General features: G+C 43.0%; 1 protein-coding gene across 8 annotated transcripts in view; it reads right to left on the reverse strand.

The window, feature by feature from the left end:
* Positions 1–18606, reverse strand: part of obsl1b (obscurin like cytoskeletal adaptor 1b) — an 83450-nt gene that overhangs the window by 47518 nt on the left and 17326 nt on the right. For 6 of the 8 annotated variants that reach the window (XM_029663491.2, XM_065023637.1, XM_029663186.2 and 3 more), the window contains 10 exons: positions 14829–15104; positions 13723–13998; positions 9141–9416; positions 8556–8831; positions 7612–7896; positions 6752–7027; positions 6227–6499; positions 5788–6063; positions 5311–5586; positions 4800–5075 (listed from right to left, as the gene is read on the reverse strand). In XM_029663491.2, the coding sequence (XP_029519351.2) occupies positions 4800–5075; positions 5311–5586; positions 5788–6063; positions 6227–6499; positions 6752–7027; positions 7612–7896; positions 8556–8831; positions 9141–9416; positions 13723–13998; positions 14829–15104 (2766 nt within the window). The remainder of the gene's footprint in view (positions 1–4799; positions 5076–5310; positions 5587–5787; positions 6064–6226; positions 6500–6751; positions 7028–7611; positions 7897–8555; positions 8832–9140; positions 9417–13722; positions 13999–14828; positions 15105–18606) is intronic. The other 2 variants (XM_029663264.2, XM_029663342.2) reach the window with 2 other exon arrangements.

The raw sequence follows: 18606 nt of genomic DNA on the forward strand, positions 1-18606 counted from the left end.
GTAGTGAGGTCTGCACAACGCATCACCGGGGGCAAACTACCTGCCCTCCAGGACACCTACACCACCCGATGTTACAGGAAGGCCATAAAGATCATCAAGGACAACAACCACCCGAGCCACTGCCTGTTCACCCCGCTATCATCCAGAAGGCGAGGTCAGTACAGGTGCATCAAAGCTGGGACCGAGAGACTGAAAAACAGCTTCTATCTCAAGGCCATCAGACTGTTAAACAGCCACCACTAACATTGAGTGGCTGCTGCCAACACACTGACACTGACTCAACTCCAGCCACTTTAATAATGGGAATTGATGGGAAATGATGTAAAATATATCACTAGCCACTATAAACAATGCTACCTAATATAATGTTACATACCCTACATTATTCATCTCATATGCATACGTATATACTGTACTCTATATCATCTACTGCATCCTTATGTAATACATGTATCACTAGCCACTTTAACTATGCCACTTTGTTTACATACTCATATCATATGTATATACTGTACTCGATAACATCTACTGTATCTTGCCTATGTTGCTCTGTACCATCACTCATTCATATATCTTTATGTACATATTCTTTATCCCCTTACACTGTGTATAAGATAGTAGTTTTGGAATTGTTAGTTAGATTACTTGTTGGTTATTACTGCATTGTCGGAACTAGAAGCACAAGCATTTCGCTACACTCGCATTAACATCTGCTAACTATGTGTATGTGACAAATAACATTTGATTTGATTTGATTTCTTCAGGGTATTGTCATGAATGCTTGAATCAGGTTATGTAGCCAAACAGTGCAATAAGTGCAACTAATGACAATAGGTAAGCGGTGTGTCATAATTGCTACATTGATCAGAATTAATTGAGCTAAATTGTTAAAAGACAAAAACCTACAACATATTGAATATATTATGCCATTGTTATCATTAGCATTAGCATAACATTAGCATCAATAATTTAATTTCACTTATTAAATATTTCCAATTTCATTCAAAAAAATTCTTACATGTAATATTTTGGTTCAACCATAATGCATAATAAGCATCATCAACAGGGTGAACATACGGGTGTACTCTGATGAGCTGTAGAAAGAATACATTCATTGACAAGACCTAATCACCGAAAATACAATTGGTCCTACAAAGGGCCAGAGATCAAAGTCAATATTCAGACCACTAGGGGTCAATGTTTTTAAATAGGATATCAAGTAGCCCTCCCTCTGTAGTAGTAGGATCTCAATGTTATTGTGTATTTGAGGAGGAGTTGGGATGGTTAGCTTCAACAAAGTGAGCTGCTACTGGATAGTCAGTGATCTTACACTTGATTGAGCTGCCATGTTCAGCTATGCGTTGTTTAATTGTCTTTTTGTTTGTACTACGTAGGCTTTCCCACATGTACAGGGATTCTTCGGCCCGTATGTAGGTGTCTGGAGAAGAATGTCTTTGTAGTGCTATTGCACTGTATGCATGAGAAATATTTGTAGTTCCCATTTGTAATGGAGGTCAGTGGCTGAGTGTCAGTGAATGAGTGTCTGAGTGGCCAGGTCAGATCTAACCAATCTATCCCCAATATTGCGACCATGGTTATAGACCACCAGTGGGGGCTCCTTGAAGAGGTATGCAATTTTTGTTGTCTGATTGCAGAATATGCCAGTGCTTTTTCAGGATTGCTTTCATTTTCTCCAAACACTTGATGTACTTAGTGCAAAACACTTAATTTTGAGCCAATTCCTCTCTTGGTTTTTGAGATATTTTCATCATTGCAGCATTAAGAGGTTTGTCTTCATAGCCTCTCATTTTGAATGTATCTTTCATGTTCTTATTATTACTGTAAAAATCTGACTGGTGGCCACAGATTCTTTTAACCCTGGATAACTGGCTATATGGTAGATCATTCTTGAGGGAAAGGGGATGCATACAATCCGCACGTAGCAGGGTATTGCGGTCTGTGGGCTTTGTGTACGAATCTGTATGTAATGCATCATTATCTTTGATGATCAATAAGTCCAGTTAATGTATTTTTATCTCATCAATCTGCATGGTGAATTTGAGATATTCAGAGCTCCAGAGTTTGGAATTCATTTAGTTCCTGCTGACTTCCTTCCCAGAGCACAAAGACGTCATCTATGTATCTCTTCCATGGGATGATTTTAGAAAGAAGGTGGTGTGTCTCTGTTTTGTAAATGAGTGTTTCCTCAAATTGTCCCACATACAGGTTCACATAGTTGGGGACAAAAGGGGAGTTCATGGCAACACCACGAATTTGAAGGAACAAGTCTGACTCAAAGATGAACAGTTCTTGTGCTGAAGTTGCTTCCAGAGGAAGTTTGGAACTCGGTAGTGAGTGCTCCAACCGAGTACAGGCGATTCTTAGGTGCCACACGCTTCAGCACTCGGCGGTACCATTCCGTTGTGCTCCTAGACGTTTAAACTTCACAATAACTGTACTTACAGTTGACCAGGGCAGAAATTTGATGAACTGATTTGTTGGAAAGGTGGCATCCTATAACGGTGCGACGTTGAAAATCACTTCAGTAAGGCCATTCTACTGCCAACATTTGTTCATGGAGATTGCATGGCTGTGTGCTCGAAATAACCAAATCCACTATTTTGAAGGGGTTTCCACATGTTTTTGTATATACCGTACATACATACATACACACATTTGAAGTCGGAAGTTTACATGCACATAGGTTGGAGTCATTAAAACTCATTTTTCAATAACTCCACAAATGTCTTGTTAACAGACTATAGTTTTGGCAAGTCGGTTAGGACTTACAAAGTTATCTACTTTGTGCATGACACAAGTAATTTTTCCAACAATTGTTTACAGACAGATTATATCACTTATAATTCCCCGTATCACAATTATAATGGGTCAGAAGTTTACATACACTAAGTTGACCGTGCCTTTAAACAGCTTGGAAAATTCCAGAAAATGATGTCATGGCTTTAGAAACTTCTGATAGGCTAATTGACGTAATTTGAGTCAATTGGAGGTGTACCTGTGGATGTATTTCAAGGCCAAGTCTGGTTCACCCTTGGGAGCAATTTCCAAACGCCTGAAGGTACCGGGTTCATCTGTACAAACAATAGTACGCAAGTATAAACACCATGGGACAAGGCAGCCTTCATAACACTCAGGAAGGAGATGCGTTCTGTCTCGTAGAGATGAACGTACTTTGGTGCGAAAAGTGCAAATCAATCCCAGAACAACAGTAAACGACATTGTGAAGATGCTGGAGGAAACAGGTACAAAAGTATCTATTTCCACAGTAAAACAAGTCCTACATCAACATAACCTGAATGGCCGCTCAGAAAGGAATAATTCACTGTCACAAAACTGCCATAAAGAAGCCAGACTACGGTTTGCAACTGCACATGGGATCGTACTTTTTGGAGAAATGTCCTCTGGTCTGATGAAACAATAATAAAGCTGTTTGGCCATAATGACCATCATTAGGTTTGGAGGATAAGGGGGAGGGTTGCAAGCCGAAGAACACCATCCCAACCGTGAAGCATGTGGGTGGCAGCATCATGTTGTGGGGGTGCTTTGCTGCAGGAGGGACTGATGCACTTCCCAAAATAGATGGCATCATGAGGTAGGACAATTATGTGGATGTATTGAAGCAACATCTCAAGACATCAGTCAGGAAGTTAAAGCTTAGTCGCAAATGGGTCTTCCAAATGGACAATGACCCCAAGCATACTTCCAAAGTTGTGGCAAAATGGCTTAAGGACAACAAATGCATGTATTGGAGTGGCCATAACAAAGCCCTGACCTCAATCCAATAGAACATTTGTTGGCAGAACTGAAAAAGTGTGTGCGTGCAAGGAGGCCTACACACCTGACTCAGTTACACCAGCTCTGTCAGGAGGAATGGGTAAAAATTCACCCAACGTATTGTGGGAAGCTTGTGGAAGGCTACCCAAAACGTTTTTACCCAAGTTAAACTATTTAAAGGCAATGCTACCAAATACTAATTGAGTGTATGTAAACTTCTGGGAATGTGATGAAATAAATAAAAGCTGAAATAAATAAATCTCTACTATTATTCTGACATTTCACATTCTTAAAATAAAGTGGTGATCCTAGCTGACCTAAGACAGGGAGTCTTTACTTGGATTAAGTGTCAGGAATTGTGTAAAACTGAGTTTAAATGAATTTGGCTAGGGTGTATGTAAACTTCTGACTTCAACTGTATATGGGGGATTGGAAATGATGCAGACAATTGCATTGATCGAAGCTACAATCTCTCTGTAATATTAAAGCTGATCTACCCCCTAAATTAAAAAATGTAATTAAATAATAAATAAATGGGTCTCTCAGACAAAACAGTCAGGAAGTTAATAGGCTTTACAGGGACTGATTCATTAAGCAAATTGCCTTGATAAAACAATTCAAATAAACAGATCAGGGACTTTACTCTTTTAACCCACTATGAGCAGGCAAAGGTTAGTAAAGCCCCCCCCCCCTGCTTTCTCAAAGTTAGTAAAAATCATGATGCACACCAGATGATGGCGGTAACACTTGTCTTCCTCTATCTTTTTCACCACAAAACATAGACGTGCTGTTTTCACATATTTTGATGTTGAAGTGGTGCTGAAGATGATGAATATGAAGTTGACATGTGTATTTATTTCTCTGTTAACTAACACAAACATGCAATGCTTCATGAAGCCTTCATAAACCTTTCGTAAGGACTATATAGACACTTCAGAATTATTTTTAGAATGTAGACGTTACATAAACAAGATAGCATGAACCTAAGAAACAAGAGTTTGTACCTTTCACGGTGATAGAGAACACCATCTTATCATCCCCGGCATCACAGGTGTACTCTCCAGAGTCGTCGATCTCAGCATTTAAAACCACCAGTGAACGGAAAACACCCTGCTCCTCACTACAGTAGCGCTCATTGTCATCGATTTTTTTGTTGTCTTTGTACCAGACGACCATGCAGTTGGCTCTTGAAAGCTCACACCCTAAGACAATGTCATCTGATGCAAAGAACTGCTTTTGAGTATTAACATCGTTTTTGCTCAGGATCTTTACAGGTGTCTCTGAGAATGAAAACAGCGAGAAAGCAAGTGAAGGGTACTTTAAATGGCATCTGAATGGAGTAACATAAAGTGAAAGGTACTCTAATGGGCAGCTGTATGGATTAACATATAGTGAAAGGTACTCTAATGGGCATTTGTATAAGAGTAACATGAACAGTGACAAAGCAAGTGAAAGGTACTGTAACAGGCAGTTGTATGGACTAACATGAATATGTGATTCAATTTATGTATGTACCTTTGATCTTGACCTGGAAGTCCATCACATCATCCTTGGCGTCACAGACATATTGCCCAGCGTCCTCCAATGTCATGGAGTGGATGGTTAATTGCCGCATGACGCCATCCTCAATAACGGTGACATTGCTGCTCTCTTCCATTTCCTCCCCATTCTTCTTCCAGCTTACAGTGGCATTTGATCTGGACACCTCACAGTCAAGAACCAAAGAATCTCCAACAAACAACTCGACCCGACTTGCCATCTTTCTTGGGCGTACGAAACGGACAGGAGGATCTGTGCATAAAAAATAATCACTTAAAAATTAAGCATCTCTTCAGCAGTAAAGAGTTTCTTCTTGTGACATATGATGCACTCTGCACCAGCAACAGATCACTAAGGTACCATTAATAATTCAACACTCATAAGTAATCTGTCTGGTTCTACTTTGGATATCAAGTGCCCTTGAAAAAAGTATATGATAGTAGACATCTGCACCTGCAATGTTGACAAAGAACGTCATGTTGTCATCAGCCGTATCGCACACATATTCGGCTGAATCTTTGACTGTGGTCTCAGGTATAATGAGTCTCCTGTAGACCCCATCCACCTCTAAGATGAGGTTGTCATTTTCCTCCACCTCAAGCCCGTCCCTATACCAGCGCACCACAGCATTGGGCCTTGAGATCTCACAGCTCAACACCATCCTCTCAGATGTTTGCTGGCAGAGCTCCATTTGCGACTGACTTGGAGATATAATTTGTACTGGAGGCTCTAGAAAAAGACAGCACCGACAATGCATCAAGACATGCAGTATGACCAAAACACTTATTGTTTGAGTAAATAGTGATCTCGTGACAGAGAAAGCCAGTTACTACAGCAAGCATTGTGAACCTGCATGAAAACAAGATGTTATGCTCTTGATTGCTCTCCTTACCTGTTATGCTGAGATGAAAGAATATTGAATCATCAGCCGTGTCACAGACATATTCGCCAGAGTCTTCGACTCCACTACAAAGAATCTTCAGTCGCCTGTAAGGGCCCTCAATCTTAAGTTTAATGTTTTCGCTTTCTTGCAACTTTTGCCCATCCTTGAACCAGTTTACGACACCATTTAGACGTGAGAGTTCACAGCTGAGAATGATCTCCTCCGGTACATGCCGATCAAGGTGGACATCTTCTTTAGGGTATACAATCATCACTGGTGGCTCTGTAGATGACACAGAGTTACGTGAGTGAGAACATCACAGCAAGCATGACATCTCAGTATCACAAGTCATAGTATAGTCTTCAAAGCGCAATTCACAATTGCCAAATGCTTGTTTTACAGTTAAGTCACATAGCTTATGAATGCAGTATGCCACTAGATTATGAATCATTCACAAAAATGATATTCTGTAGGCTTGTTTTGATGTTGTACTTCATTCATAGTAAGAATGAAATGTCCTTGCTAAGTCATTACCTCGTATGTTAACCTTGAACATTAAAGCTCTGTCTCCGGCACGACATGTGTATGTCCCAGAGTCTGACAGCTGAGCTGACTGGATGGTCAGCATCCTAACAGTGCAATCTGCTTGTACTGCAATGTTGTCACTAGACTGCGTTTCAACCCCATCTTTGTACCACTGGACAATGGCGTCAACCCTGGAAACCTCACAGGACATAACAAGACGATCTTGTTCCACAACACTTTTGAAGAGGTCTTCCTCAGGGATATCAACAAACGTCACCGGAGGTGCTGCAGAAAGCAATACAAATGGTTCAGTGGAGTGAAATAACAAGAGAAGTCTTATTAGATGTAAAAGGCCTGCTTTGTGCAGGTTAAACATGCATTGACTTCAAGCACTGACGATGATGCATTGACTTCAAGCATTGCCGAGGATTGCCTGGATAGTTCTAGAGAAGTCTGCGTCCACTGTTGAAGCAAAGATAAACGGTTAATAAAAGCTGTGCAAGGATGAACTGTAGTGCAATTAAGTCATTGGGAAAATGACAGATCACGGTACATGCTTTTTTTCTCCTCCGATGGCCTCTTCAGGTGTTTAGCCTTTAATGAAAAGTATCAAAATATCTTATGAATGGCAACAAGAGATGACAAAAGGGAAAAAACTATTATGATGACCATAGCTCAGTTTAAGAACACAAATGGCTCCTACGTTATGTGTTTCTAAGGGTAGATGCATAAGTAGCTCCTAAAAGCAAAACTCAATGAACATGTCCAATGTCCAAAGATTGCGTGCTCTGAAAAGGACATTTTTATCTGCAACATGAAGTTATTAGTCACGCCGAACTTGACATTAACGGAAAAGCTTTACATGTCACCTTTCACATCCACATAGAATTCGCTGATATCATCTGCTGTTTTACAACTGTACACCCCAGAGCTTGAAAATGTGGCTGATTGGATAACCAGGGTCCTCATGGTGCCCTCTGATTGGATGTGTATTCCATATTGTGGGAGGAGCTTTATTCCATCCTTGTACCAGCAGATCTGTCCACTGGGGTCTGAGAGCTCACATTGCAGTACAATAGGACAGCCTGCTTCAATGGACTTGTTCCTCTCAACCTCTGGGGCAGCTGAGAACCTCACTGGTGGAGCTATAGGTGCTTTAATTCATTTGAAGAAATATGTTCAATGGAGGTATCATTCTAACATTAGCATGTACATACAAAAGCAATTTGATTAAGTAAATCTGTAGATGTATGATATTATGTGGCTACCGTCCTGGCTACTTGTTAGATACTAAAAAGAGGGCACAATTTATTAATAGTTGTGTCTAGAGTCACCAGAGTTGAAGTTATTGCTTTAACAAATTTCTATTTTGTAAATATCATGAGATGATTTGAAGGAGATAGTGGTACTTCACTCATCACAGGAGGTTAGACACTTGAATGCTGAAGCTATTAGATGCACTGCTTTGAGTATAGCTTTCCAATTTGTACCTGAAAAGGTATTGCTTTTCCGAGAGTATTTAGTGGTAAATCTCACAGATCCTTTGAATTAAATGAATGAATTTAATTCCATGCAATCAAAATCAGCATTTCTCTTAATCGAATCTGCTACTAGAAATACTATCAAGGATCCACTTTTCTACTGTGTATATCACATAACTACCTCTTCCAAACGATGCTTAGGCCTACTAATGACTGATGGAATTTAAATGAAGATTTGATGTTCAATACAAACCGAAAGCTTGCACACATTACAAAGCATTAATCAACATATTAGTTAGTGATTTTGACCAAACTCAAAATTCTTAGATCACCTGCAACATCCACCTTGAATGCTATGCAGTCATCTAAAGCCTCACAGCTGTACACCCCAGAGTGACTGAGCTCTGCTGATTGGAGGATCACAGCCCTCAAAGCGCCCTCTGATTGGATGTCGACTCCATTCTCTGGGAGGAGCTTTGTTCCATCCTTGTACCAGAACACCTGGGCAGTTGGATCTGAGAGCTCACATTGTAGAACAATGGGGCAGCCTGCTTCAATGAACTTGTTCCTCACAACTTCTGGAAGTGCTGAAAACCTCACGGGAAGAGCTATGGGGTTTTCAAAGCATTTAGGAAAAATATTTAACAAAACACGAAATGCACCTGTTTCAAAGTGCTGATTCTTGTTCTATGTTATATTAAAAAGCTATGGGTACCTTTAAAACCTACTGTAGATCCCCATTTTTCAGGGATACACTCATTATTACAAATATATATATATATACTGTATCACAACTATTAGTTACAATACAAAAATGGAATGAAATGGATATTACTATTGGTTCTTTGTAAGTCATATAGAACATGTGCTACACCCCTAAAAGCTGTTAAAAAGGGATGCATAAAGAGGAAAATCACCTTGAACATCCACCTTGAATGTCATTGCATCGTCAGCAAGACTACAGCAGTAGAGCCCAGAGTCAGAGAGCTCCGCAGAGTGAATTACTAGTCTCTTCACATTGGCTTCACTTTGGATATCGAGGCCAGTTTTGGGAAATAGTTTCATTTCATCTTTAGACCAGCAGACCTGGGCTAGAGGATCTGAGAGCTCACACTGCAGTACAATGGGAGTGCCAATTTCTACAGACTTGTTCCTCTCCATTGGTGAAAGTGGCATGATCTTCTGTGATGGAGCTAAAGGGTATGAATATGTGTGGGGAGAAAATGGTAATACTTTGAAGTTGTGTTGCAAGACAATTGTAAGTCTTGTGCACACCGGTTGCGTCAAACTGTATGTGTTCTGGTGGAAGTCCATTTATTTCAATGGAAGGCAATCCGCAACTGCTCTGACTCATCTGCCGGACTAGGTTGCGGTGCATCGTTTTTTTTTTCCAAGATGGCGTAGCAGTAAGTCGTCCTGTCGTGTCGTGTCCCCTGTATATATCGTATATATCGTATATTTTTCGTTTTTTACATATTTTTACATATTTTCCTTCGCATATCTCTTTAAAAACTTTTTGCTAAACCTAAGCTTCCAAATACTCTCCTGCAACCCGCCTCACCCAATGTAGCTATTTTTCCTAAAGTATTCATATTTACCAGAGATACAACCTGTCTCATCATCACCCAGTGCCTGGGCTTACCTCCGCTGTACCCGCACCCCACCATACCCCTGTCTGCGCATTATGCCCTGAATATATTCTACCATGCCCAGAAACCTGCTCCTCTTATTCTCTGTCCCCAACGCTCTAGGCGACCAGTTTTGATAGCCTTTAGCCGCACTCTCATACTACTCCTTCTCTGTTCCGCGGGTGATGTGGAGGTAAATCCAGGCCCTGCATGTCCCCAGGCACCCTCATTTGTTGACTTCTGTGATCGAAAAAGCATTGGTTTCATGCATGTCAACATCAGAAGCCTCCTCCCTAAGTTTGTTTTACTCACTGCTTTAGCACACTCTGCTAACCCTGATGTCCTTGCTGTGTCTGAATCCTGACTCAGGAAGGCCACCAAAAAATCAGAGATTTCCATACCCAACTATAACATCTTCCGTCAAGATAGAACTGCCAAAGGGGGAGGAGTTGCAGTCTTCTGCAGAGATAGCCTGCAAAGTAATGTCATACTTTCCAGGTCCATACCCAAACAGTTCGAACTACTAATTTTGAAAATTACTCTCTCCAGAAATAAGTCTCTCACTGTTGCCGCCTGCTACCGACCCCCCTCAGCTCCCAGCTGTGCCCTGGACACCATTTGTGAATTGATCGCCCCCCATCTAGCTTCAGAGTTTGTTCTGTTAGGTGACCTAAACTGGGATATGCTTAACACCCCGGCAGTCCTACAATCTAAGCTAGATGCCCTCAATCTCACACAAATCATCAAGGAACCCAGCAGGTACAACCCTAACTCTGTAAACAAGGGCACCCTCATAGACGTCATCCTGACCAACTGGCCCTCCAAATACACCTCCGCTGTCTTCAACCAGGATCTCAGCGATCACTGCCTCATTGCCTGTATCCGCTACGGAGCCGCAGTCAAACGACCACCCCTCATCACTGTCAAACGCTCCCTAAAACACTTCTGTGAGCAGGCCTTCCTAATCGACCTGGCCCAGGTATCCTGGAAGAACATTGACCTCATCCCGTCAGTTGAGGATGCCTGGTCATTCTTTAAAAGTAACTTCCTCTCCATTTTAGATAAGCATGCTCCGTTCAAAAAGTGCAGAACCAAGAACAGATACAGCCCTTGGTTCACTCCAGACCTGACTGCCCTCGACCAGCACAAAAACATCCTGTGGCGGACTGCAATAGCATCGAATAGTCCCCGTGATATGCAACTGTTCAGGGAAGTCAGGAACCAATACACGCAGTCAGTCAGGAAAGCTAAGGCCAGCTTCTTCAGGCAGAAGTTTGCATCCTGTAGCTCCAACTCCAAAAAGTTCTGGGACACTGTGAAGTCCATGGAGAACAAGAGCACCTCCTCCCAGCTGCCCACTGCTAGGTAACACGGTCACCACCAATAAATCCATGATTATCGAAAACTTCAATAAGCATTTCTCAACGGCTGGCCATGCCTTCCGCCTGGCTACTCCAACCTCGGCCAACAGCTCCGCCCCCCGCAGCTCCTCGCCCAAGCCTCTCCAGGTTCTCCTTTACCCAAATCCAGATAGCAGATGTTCTGAAAGAGCTCCAAAACCTGGACCCGTACAAATCAGCTGGGCTTGACAATCTGGACCCTCTATTTCTGAAACTATCCCCCGCCATTGTCGCAACCCCTATTACCAGCCTGTTCAACCTCTCTTTCATATCGTCCGAGATCCCCGAGGATTGGAAAGCTGCCGCAGTCATCCCCCTCTTCAAAGGGGGAGACACCCTGGACCCAAACTGTTACAGACCTATATCCATCCTGCCCTGCCTATCTAAGGTCTTCGAAAGCCAAGTCAACAAACAGGTCACTGACCATCTCGAATCCCACCGTACCTTCTCCGCTGTGCAATCTGGTTTCCGAGCCGGTCACGGGTGCACCTCAGCCACACTCAAGGTACTAAACGATATCATAACCGCCATCGATAAAAGACAGTACTGTGCAGCCGTCTTCATCTACCTTGCCAAGGCCTTCGACTCTGTCAATCACCATATTCTTATCGGCAGACTCAGTAGCCTCGGTTTTTCGGATGACTGCCTTGCCTGGTTCACCAATTACTTTGCAGACAGAGTTCAGTGTGTCAAATCGGAGGGCATGCTGTCTGGTCCTCTGGCAGTCTCTATGGGGGTGCCACAGGGTTCAATTCTCGCGCCGACTCTTTTCTCTGTATATATCAATGATGTTGCTCTTGCTGCGGGCGATTCCCTGATCCACCTCCACGCAGACGACACCATTGTATATACTTTCAGCCCGTCATTGGACACTGTGCTATCTAACCTCCAAACGAGCTTCAATGCCATACAACACTCCTTCCGTGGCCTCCAACTGCTCTTAAACGCTAGTAAAACCAAATGCATGCTTTTCAACCAATCGCTGCCTGCACCCGCATGCCCGACTAGCATCACCACCCTGGATGGTTCCGACCTTGAATATGTGGACATCTATAAGTACCTAGGTGTCTGGCTAGACTGCAAACTCTCCTTCCAGACTCATATCAAACATCTCCAATCGAAAATCAAATCAAGAGTCGGCTTTCTATTCCGCAACAAAGCCTCCTTCACTCACGCCGCCAAGCTTACCCTGGTAAAACTGACTATCCTACCGATCCTCGACTTCGGCGATGTCATCTACAAAATGGCTTCCAACACTCTACTCAGCAAACTGGATGCAGTCTATCACAGTGCCATCCGTTTTGTCACTAAAGCACCTTATACCACCCACCACTGCGACTTGTATGCTCTAGTCGGCTGGCCCTCGCTACATATTCGTCGCCAGACCCACTGGCTCCAGGTCATCTACAAGTCCATGCTAGGTAAAGCTCCGCCATATCTCAGTTCACTGGTCATGATGGCAACACCCATCCGTAGCACGCGCTCCAGCAGGTGTATCTCACTGATCATCCCTAAATCCAACACCTCATTCGGCCGCCTTTCGTTCCAGTACTCTGCTGCCTGTGACTGGAACGAATTGCAAAAATCGCTGAAGTTGGAGACTTTTATCTCCCTCACCAACTTCAAACATCAACTATCTGAGAAGCTAACCTATCTCTGCAGCTGTACATAGTCTATTGGTAAATAGCCCACCCATTTTCACCTACCTCATCCCCATACTGTTTTTATTTATTTACTCTTCTGCTCTTTTGCACACCAATATCTCTACCTGTACATGACCATCTGATCATTTATCACTCCAGTGTTAATCTGCAAAATTGTAATTATTCGCCTACCTCATGCCTTTTGCACACATTGTATATAGACTCCCCCTTTTTTTTTTTTTTTTTCTCTACTGTGTTATTGACTTGTTAATTGTTTACTCCATGTGTATCTCTGTGTTGTCTGTTCACACTGCTATGCTTTATCTTGGCCAGGTCGCAGTTGCAAATGAGAACTTGTTCTCAACTAGCCTACCTGGTTAAATAAAGGTGAAATAAAATAAAATAAAAATAGCTCTGTGTGCAGTGTGTCGCACACAAAGGATTTTTCCAACTTGCTTTGCGGTGCGGTATCAGACACGTAAGTAGATAAACCATCGAAAAAGTATTTTTGTTATGTTGTGGCGCATGGACTGAGAAGACTACGTAAAATGTACTGTACGGCAATGTAATGATGCAACCTGTGTGCACGTGACGTTAGGCTAGTTCATTGATTAAAAAACACATATTCATCTAGCGGTGCTAAAGTTCAAGGAGTTGTGGAAGGAAAGTAGTAGTTAATGTCCTCCCAGACCATCAAATATAAGAACACATTAGATACTGTAAGAGTTAAGGAAAATATTGCAATAAATGAACAGTGGCTACACCAATGAGAATATAAGCATAAGCTCCTATTATGTGTTGTGTAGCTACAAAATAGATGCAAATCACCTTTGATCTCCACTTTAAATGTGATGGTATCACCTGCTGTTGAGCACTCATATGTTCCAGCATGTGATATTTCAGCTGATTGGATGAGTAGTGTCCTTTTGATGCCATCGGACTGGATTTCCATTCCACTTTGAGATAGGAGCTTTGTTCCATCCTTGTACCAGTACACCTGGGCAGTTGGATCTGAGAGCTCACATTGTAGTACAATGGGGCAGCCATCTTCAATTAATTTGTTCCTTTCAGCTTCTGGAAGTGCTGAGAACCTCACAGGTGGAGCTATGGGTGTCAATGATTATAAAGGGGATCACAATGTTAATTTTCTTACATGTTTTTAAATTATTCAAAGATTTTCAAGATAAACAATACATGTATTTCATTATGAGGGAAGAAACTGCAAGCACAGCAAACTGATTAAGACCTGGCTCAAATGACAGAAAAACATTAGAACGAGATGCCAGACACAGTTAACAAAGATAAGACACAAAGCAGGAACAAACAACAACCGAAGAGCAGAGAGTGCAAGAGTCAAGGATTGTGCAATCTCAAAGCCGCTAAAGGTTTACAGAGAATAACATGAAGGACAAGAGACAGGCAAGTGGGGCAGCAAATGACAAAGAGGTGTCTTCATAAGAATGAAAGGCATTTGTTAAACAAAAGATAAAGGTAATTGTTTAAATAAAAGATGAGTCAAGATGTGGTAAGTAGGCACCAGGGCATAATTCACATGCGTATCAATGGATACTTACAGAATGGTTTGGCAATATCCCCCTTACAGCCAATTGTAAGTTATGTACCAGTACACTAATCTCAATAGCCAAATAGGTATGAACAAATTCTCCTCAAATGTTGTCCATTGGGTCGTCAGTACTGTGTCGTCATTGGTGCACGTAACTTTCACATTAATTATTAATTGTGAGTTATGCGTGCAGATCTCAGGTGTGAGTATCTACCTTATAAGATCAACAAACAATGGAAACGGACAAGTGATATCTTTTCTGTTAGATACTCTGCCAAGCAACACCAAACACCACCAGCCATCAGTTAGTTACCACTGCAGAACATGATTGGTTGATTTTTAATTCATTTATAGATAGTTTTAACATCACCTTTTACTTCCACAGTGAATTGGAGGCCATCCTCCATTGTCTCGCAACGGTACACTCCAGAGTGAGACAGCTCTGCTGATTGGATAACTAGAGTTCTCATAGTTCCATCTGATTGTATGTCTACTCCACTTTGGGTTAGGAGCTTTGTTCCATCCTTGTACCAGTACACCTTGATGGTAGGATCTGAGAGCTCACATTGCAGTACAATAGGGTAGCCTGATTTGATGTACTTTTTCTTGTCAGCTTCAGAAATTGCTGTAAACTTCGGAGGTGGAGCTACAGGGTTTAATATGAAGAAAATGTGGGTTACTGAACATGTAATGTAGGCTTATCATCTGAAATCATCTGCAACATTCTCTACTGAATATTCATTGACTTGTTTCATATATCGAGAAATCTGAAGGAAAAACTGAAATGTGTGATATAACGCCTACAATACACTGTCACAAGCATGACAGACCTAATACCTGCTGTAACATTCCACCACCAATTATATCTATTTAAATCAGGGTTGGGCTCAATTCAGAATGCATTATTTTAACGATCAAGTTGACCCTGAGGCCTTCAAAAATAAGCCAAACAAATTAAATTGTTGGTGGAAAAATAATTGGCTATTCTCTGTATGGCAGAGTCGAGATAAAAACAAATTGTTATTTTTGTCCAAGAAGACCAAGACCAAGACGCAGCGTGAGTAGAGTTCCACATATTTTTAATAAACCGAAACTCAGCAAAACAAAAACAAACAAGCACAAACGAAAAGCTACTGGTACACACAGGCAACTATCCGTAGACAAGATTTTATTTGACCTTTATCTAACTAGGCAAGTCAGTTAAGAACATATTCTTATTTTCAATGACGGCCTAGGAACATTGGGTTAACTGCCTGTTCAGGGGCAGAACAACAGATTTGAATTTGCAACCTTACGGTTACTAGTCCAACGCGCTAACCACTAGGCTACCCTGCCGCCCCAGATCCCACAAATAACAAATGAGGAAACTGCTACCTAAATATGATCCCCAATCAGAGACAACGATAAACAGCTGTCTCTGATTGTGAACCATATCAGGCCAACATAGACATACAAAAACTCCAGATGACCCACCCTAGTCACTATCATGCCCCAACCAACATAGCTTACAGCTTACTATGGGCGTGACAGTACTCCCCCCCAAAGGTGCGGACTCCGACCGCAAAACCTGACTCAATAGGGGAGGGTCCGGGTGGGCATCTATGATGGATGACATAGGACGTCGGGGGCAGCTCCGGTGCGGGACGCATCGCCGGAAGCTCCAGACTGTGGGTCGTCGCCGGAGGAACCGGATCGTGGATTGTCACAGGAGGATCTGGACAGAGAACCCTTGCTGACAGCTCCGGACAGAGAACCCTTTGCTGAAAGCTCCAGACCGCCGACCTTCGTTGGAGACTCCGGACCGCCGACCGTCGCTGGAGGCTTCGGACCGCAGACCGTCTCAGGAGGTTCCGGACAGTAGACCGTCTCAGGAGGTTCCGGACAGTAGACCGTCTCAGGAGGTTCCGGACAGTAGACCGTCTCAGGAGGTTCCGGACAGTAGACCGTCTCAGGAGGTTCCGGACAGTAGACCGTCTCAGGAGGATCCGGACAGTAGACCGTCTCAGGAGGATCCGGACCGTAGACCGTCTCAGGAGGTTCCGGTTCGTAGACCGTCTCAGGAGGTTCCGGACTGTAGACCTTCATTGGAGGTTCTGGACTGTGAAACGTCACCGGAAGCTCTGGACAGGAAACTGTCGCCGGAAGCTCTGGACTGGGAACTGTCGCCGGAAGCTCTGGACTGTGGAGGTGCACTGGAGGCCTGATGCGTGGAACCGGTACAGGTGGCACCAGGCTGATGACACGCACTTCAGGCACAGGACGCACTGAACTCTGGAGGCGCACTGGAGGTCTAGAGTGCAGAGCTGGCACAACCCTTCCTGCCTGGATGCTCAGTCCAGCCCGGAAAGTGTGGGAAGCTAGCACAGGATGCACTGGGCTATGAAGGCGCACTGGGGATACCGTGCATAGAGCTGGCGCAGGATATCCTGGGTCGAAAAGACGCACCGGAGGCCAGGAGCGCTGAGCCGGCACAATCCGTCTTGGCTGAATGCCCAATCTAGCACGGCAACTGCGGGGAGCTGGAACAGAGCGCACCGGGCTATGAATGCATACTGGAGACATTGTGCGCATCACTGCATAACACGGTGCCTGACCAGTCACATGCTCCCCATGGTAAGTACGGGGAGTTGGCTCAGGTCTAAACCCTACCTCCACCAATCTCCCCGTGTGCCTCCCCAAAAATGTTTTTTGGGGGGGGCTGCCTCTCGTGCTTCCGTCGTTGGGCTATCTCCTCGTATCGTCGCCATTCTGCTTTCGCTGCCTCTATCTCCTCCTTCGGACGGCGATACTCCCCGGCCCTTGTCCAGGGTCCTGCTCCCTCCAGGATTTCCTCCCAGGTCCATTCCTCCTGGCCACGCTGCTTGGTCTGTTTTTGGTGGGATCTTCTGTCACGTTCGTCGTAATGAGTAGACCAAGGAGCAACGTGAGTAGAGTTCCACATATTTTTTATAAACCAAAACTCAGCAAAACAATACAAAAAAGCACAAATGAAACATGAAGCTACTGGTGGCACACTGGCAACTAGCCGTAGACAAGATCCCACAAATAACAAATGAGGAAATGGCTACCTAAATATGATCCCCAATCAGAGACAATGATAAACAGCTGTCTCTGATTGGGAACCATATCAGGCCAACATAGACATACAAAACCCCTAAATGACCCACCCTAGTCACTATCACGCCCCAACCAACATAGAGAATAAGCAGCTACCTATGGTCAGGGTCATGACAATTTTAATATGTAATGCTTATTTGAAATGCAATAGAAGTTTCGTAATGAGTAGGTTGTTACGAGTGTACTGATGTAAGTGGGATGCACATGACATCAACATGTCAACACCCCTTACTGAATATTTCAAAAGTATTCAAATAACGAGATGTATCCACCAATCCAAAGAGAGAACAGGAGCTTGACATCCTGCCGTTCCACTCTGAGGACAACGGCATAGGCATCTCGTCATTATATCCAGTATCTCCGATTGCACCAAATTACATTTTACATTCCTGTCACTCATACTCAATTTCTACATCCAGTAAGGTGTTCAATTCAATTAGAATTTCAACTCGTGAGTTTTATCGTAGTCAATTCCAAAATTCTCAATTGAGCAAAATCCTGATTTAAAGGGAGAGAAGAAATCTCAAGAGGGGGGGGGTAGTGAAGGGAATGGGGTGGGGGGATGACCACTGAAACTGCATTGAATGAAGTCACAATGATTATCAAAAATGCAGTCAATGATCCTCAATGACCCAGATTTTATGGGATGCCATTAAAGGTGTTATTAAAACCAGTGCCACTGCATTCACATCTGGGCTGAATAAATCACAATTAAAGAACATTTCTGAATTGGAGAAGTTATTAACACTTTTTCAGACCAGGTAGCGACTACTCTTCTCAAAGTCAAGACAGAACTAAATCTACTGGTAACACAGACAGCAGAATTTTCCATCCATCGAATTAGACGCAACCATTAATTCCAATTAGCGGATATTGCAAGTATTGAATCTGAATCAGGTGAATTACTATCAGAAAAAAAGTATATATATATATATAATTAAAAAATCCTGAACCAATACTTGCACTTGTCTCCCCATCCTACCCCCTTCTAGCTCTGACATGGTTGTCCCATCTACAGTAGCTATCTTAAG

This window comes from Oncorhynchus nerka, linkage group LG1, assembly GCF_034236695.1.
Source record: "Oncorhynchus nerka isolate Pitt River linkage group LG1, Oner_Uvic_2.0, whole genome shotgun sequence".
Taxonomy (NCBI): domain Eukaryota; kingdom Metazoa; phylum Chordata; class Actinopteri; order Salmoniformes; family Salmonidae; genus Oncorhynchus; species Oncorhynchus nerka.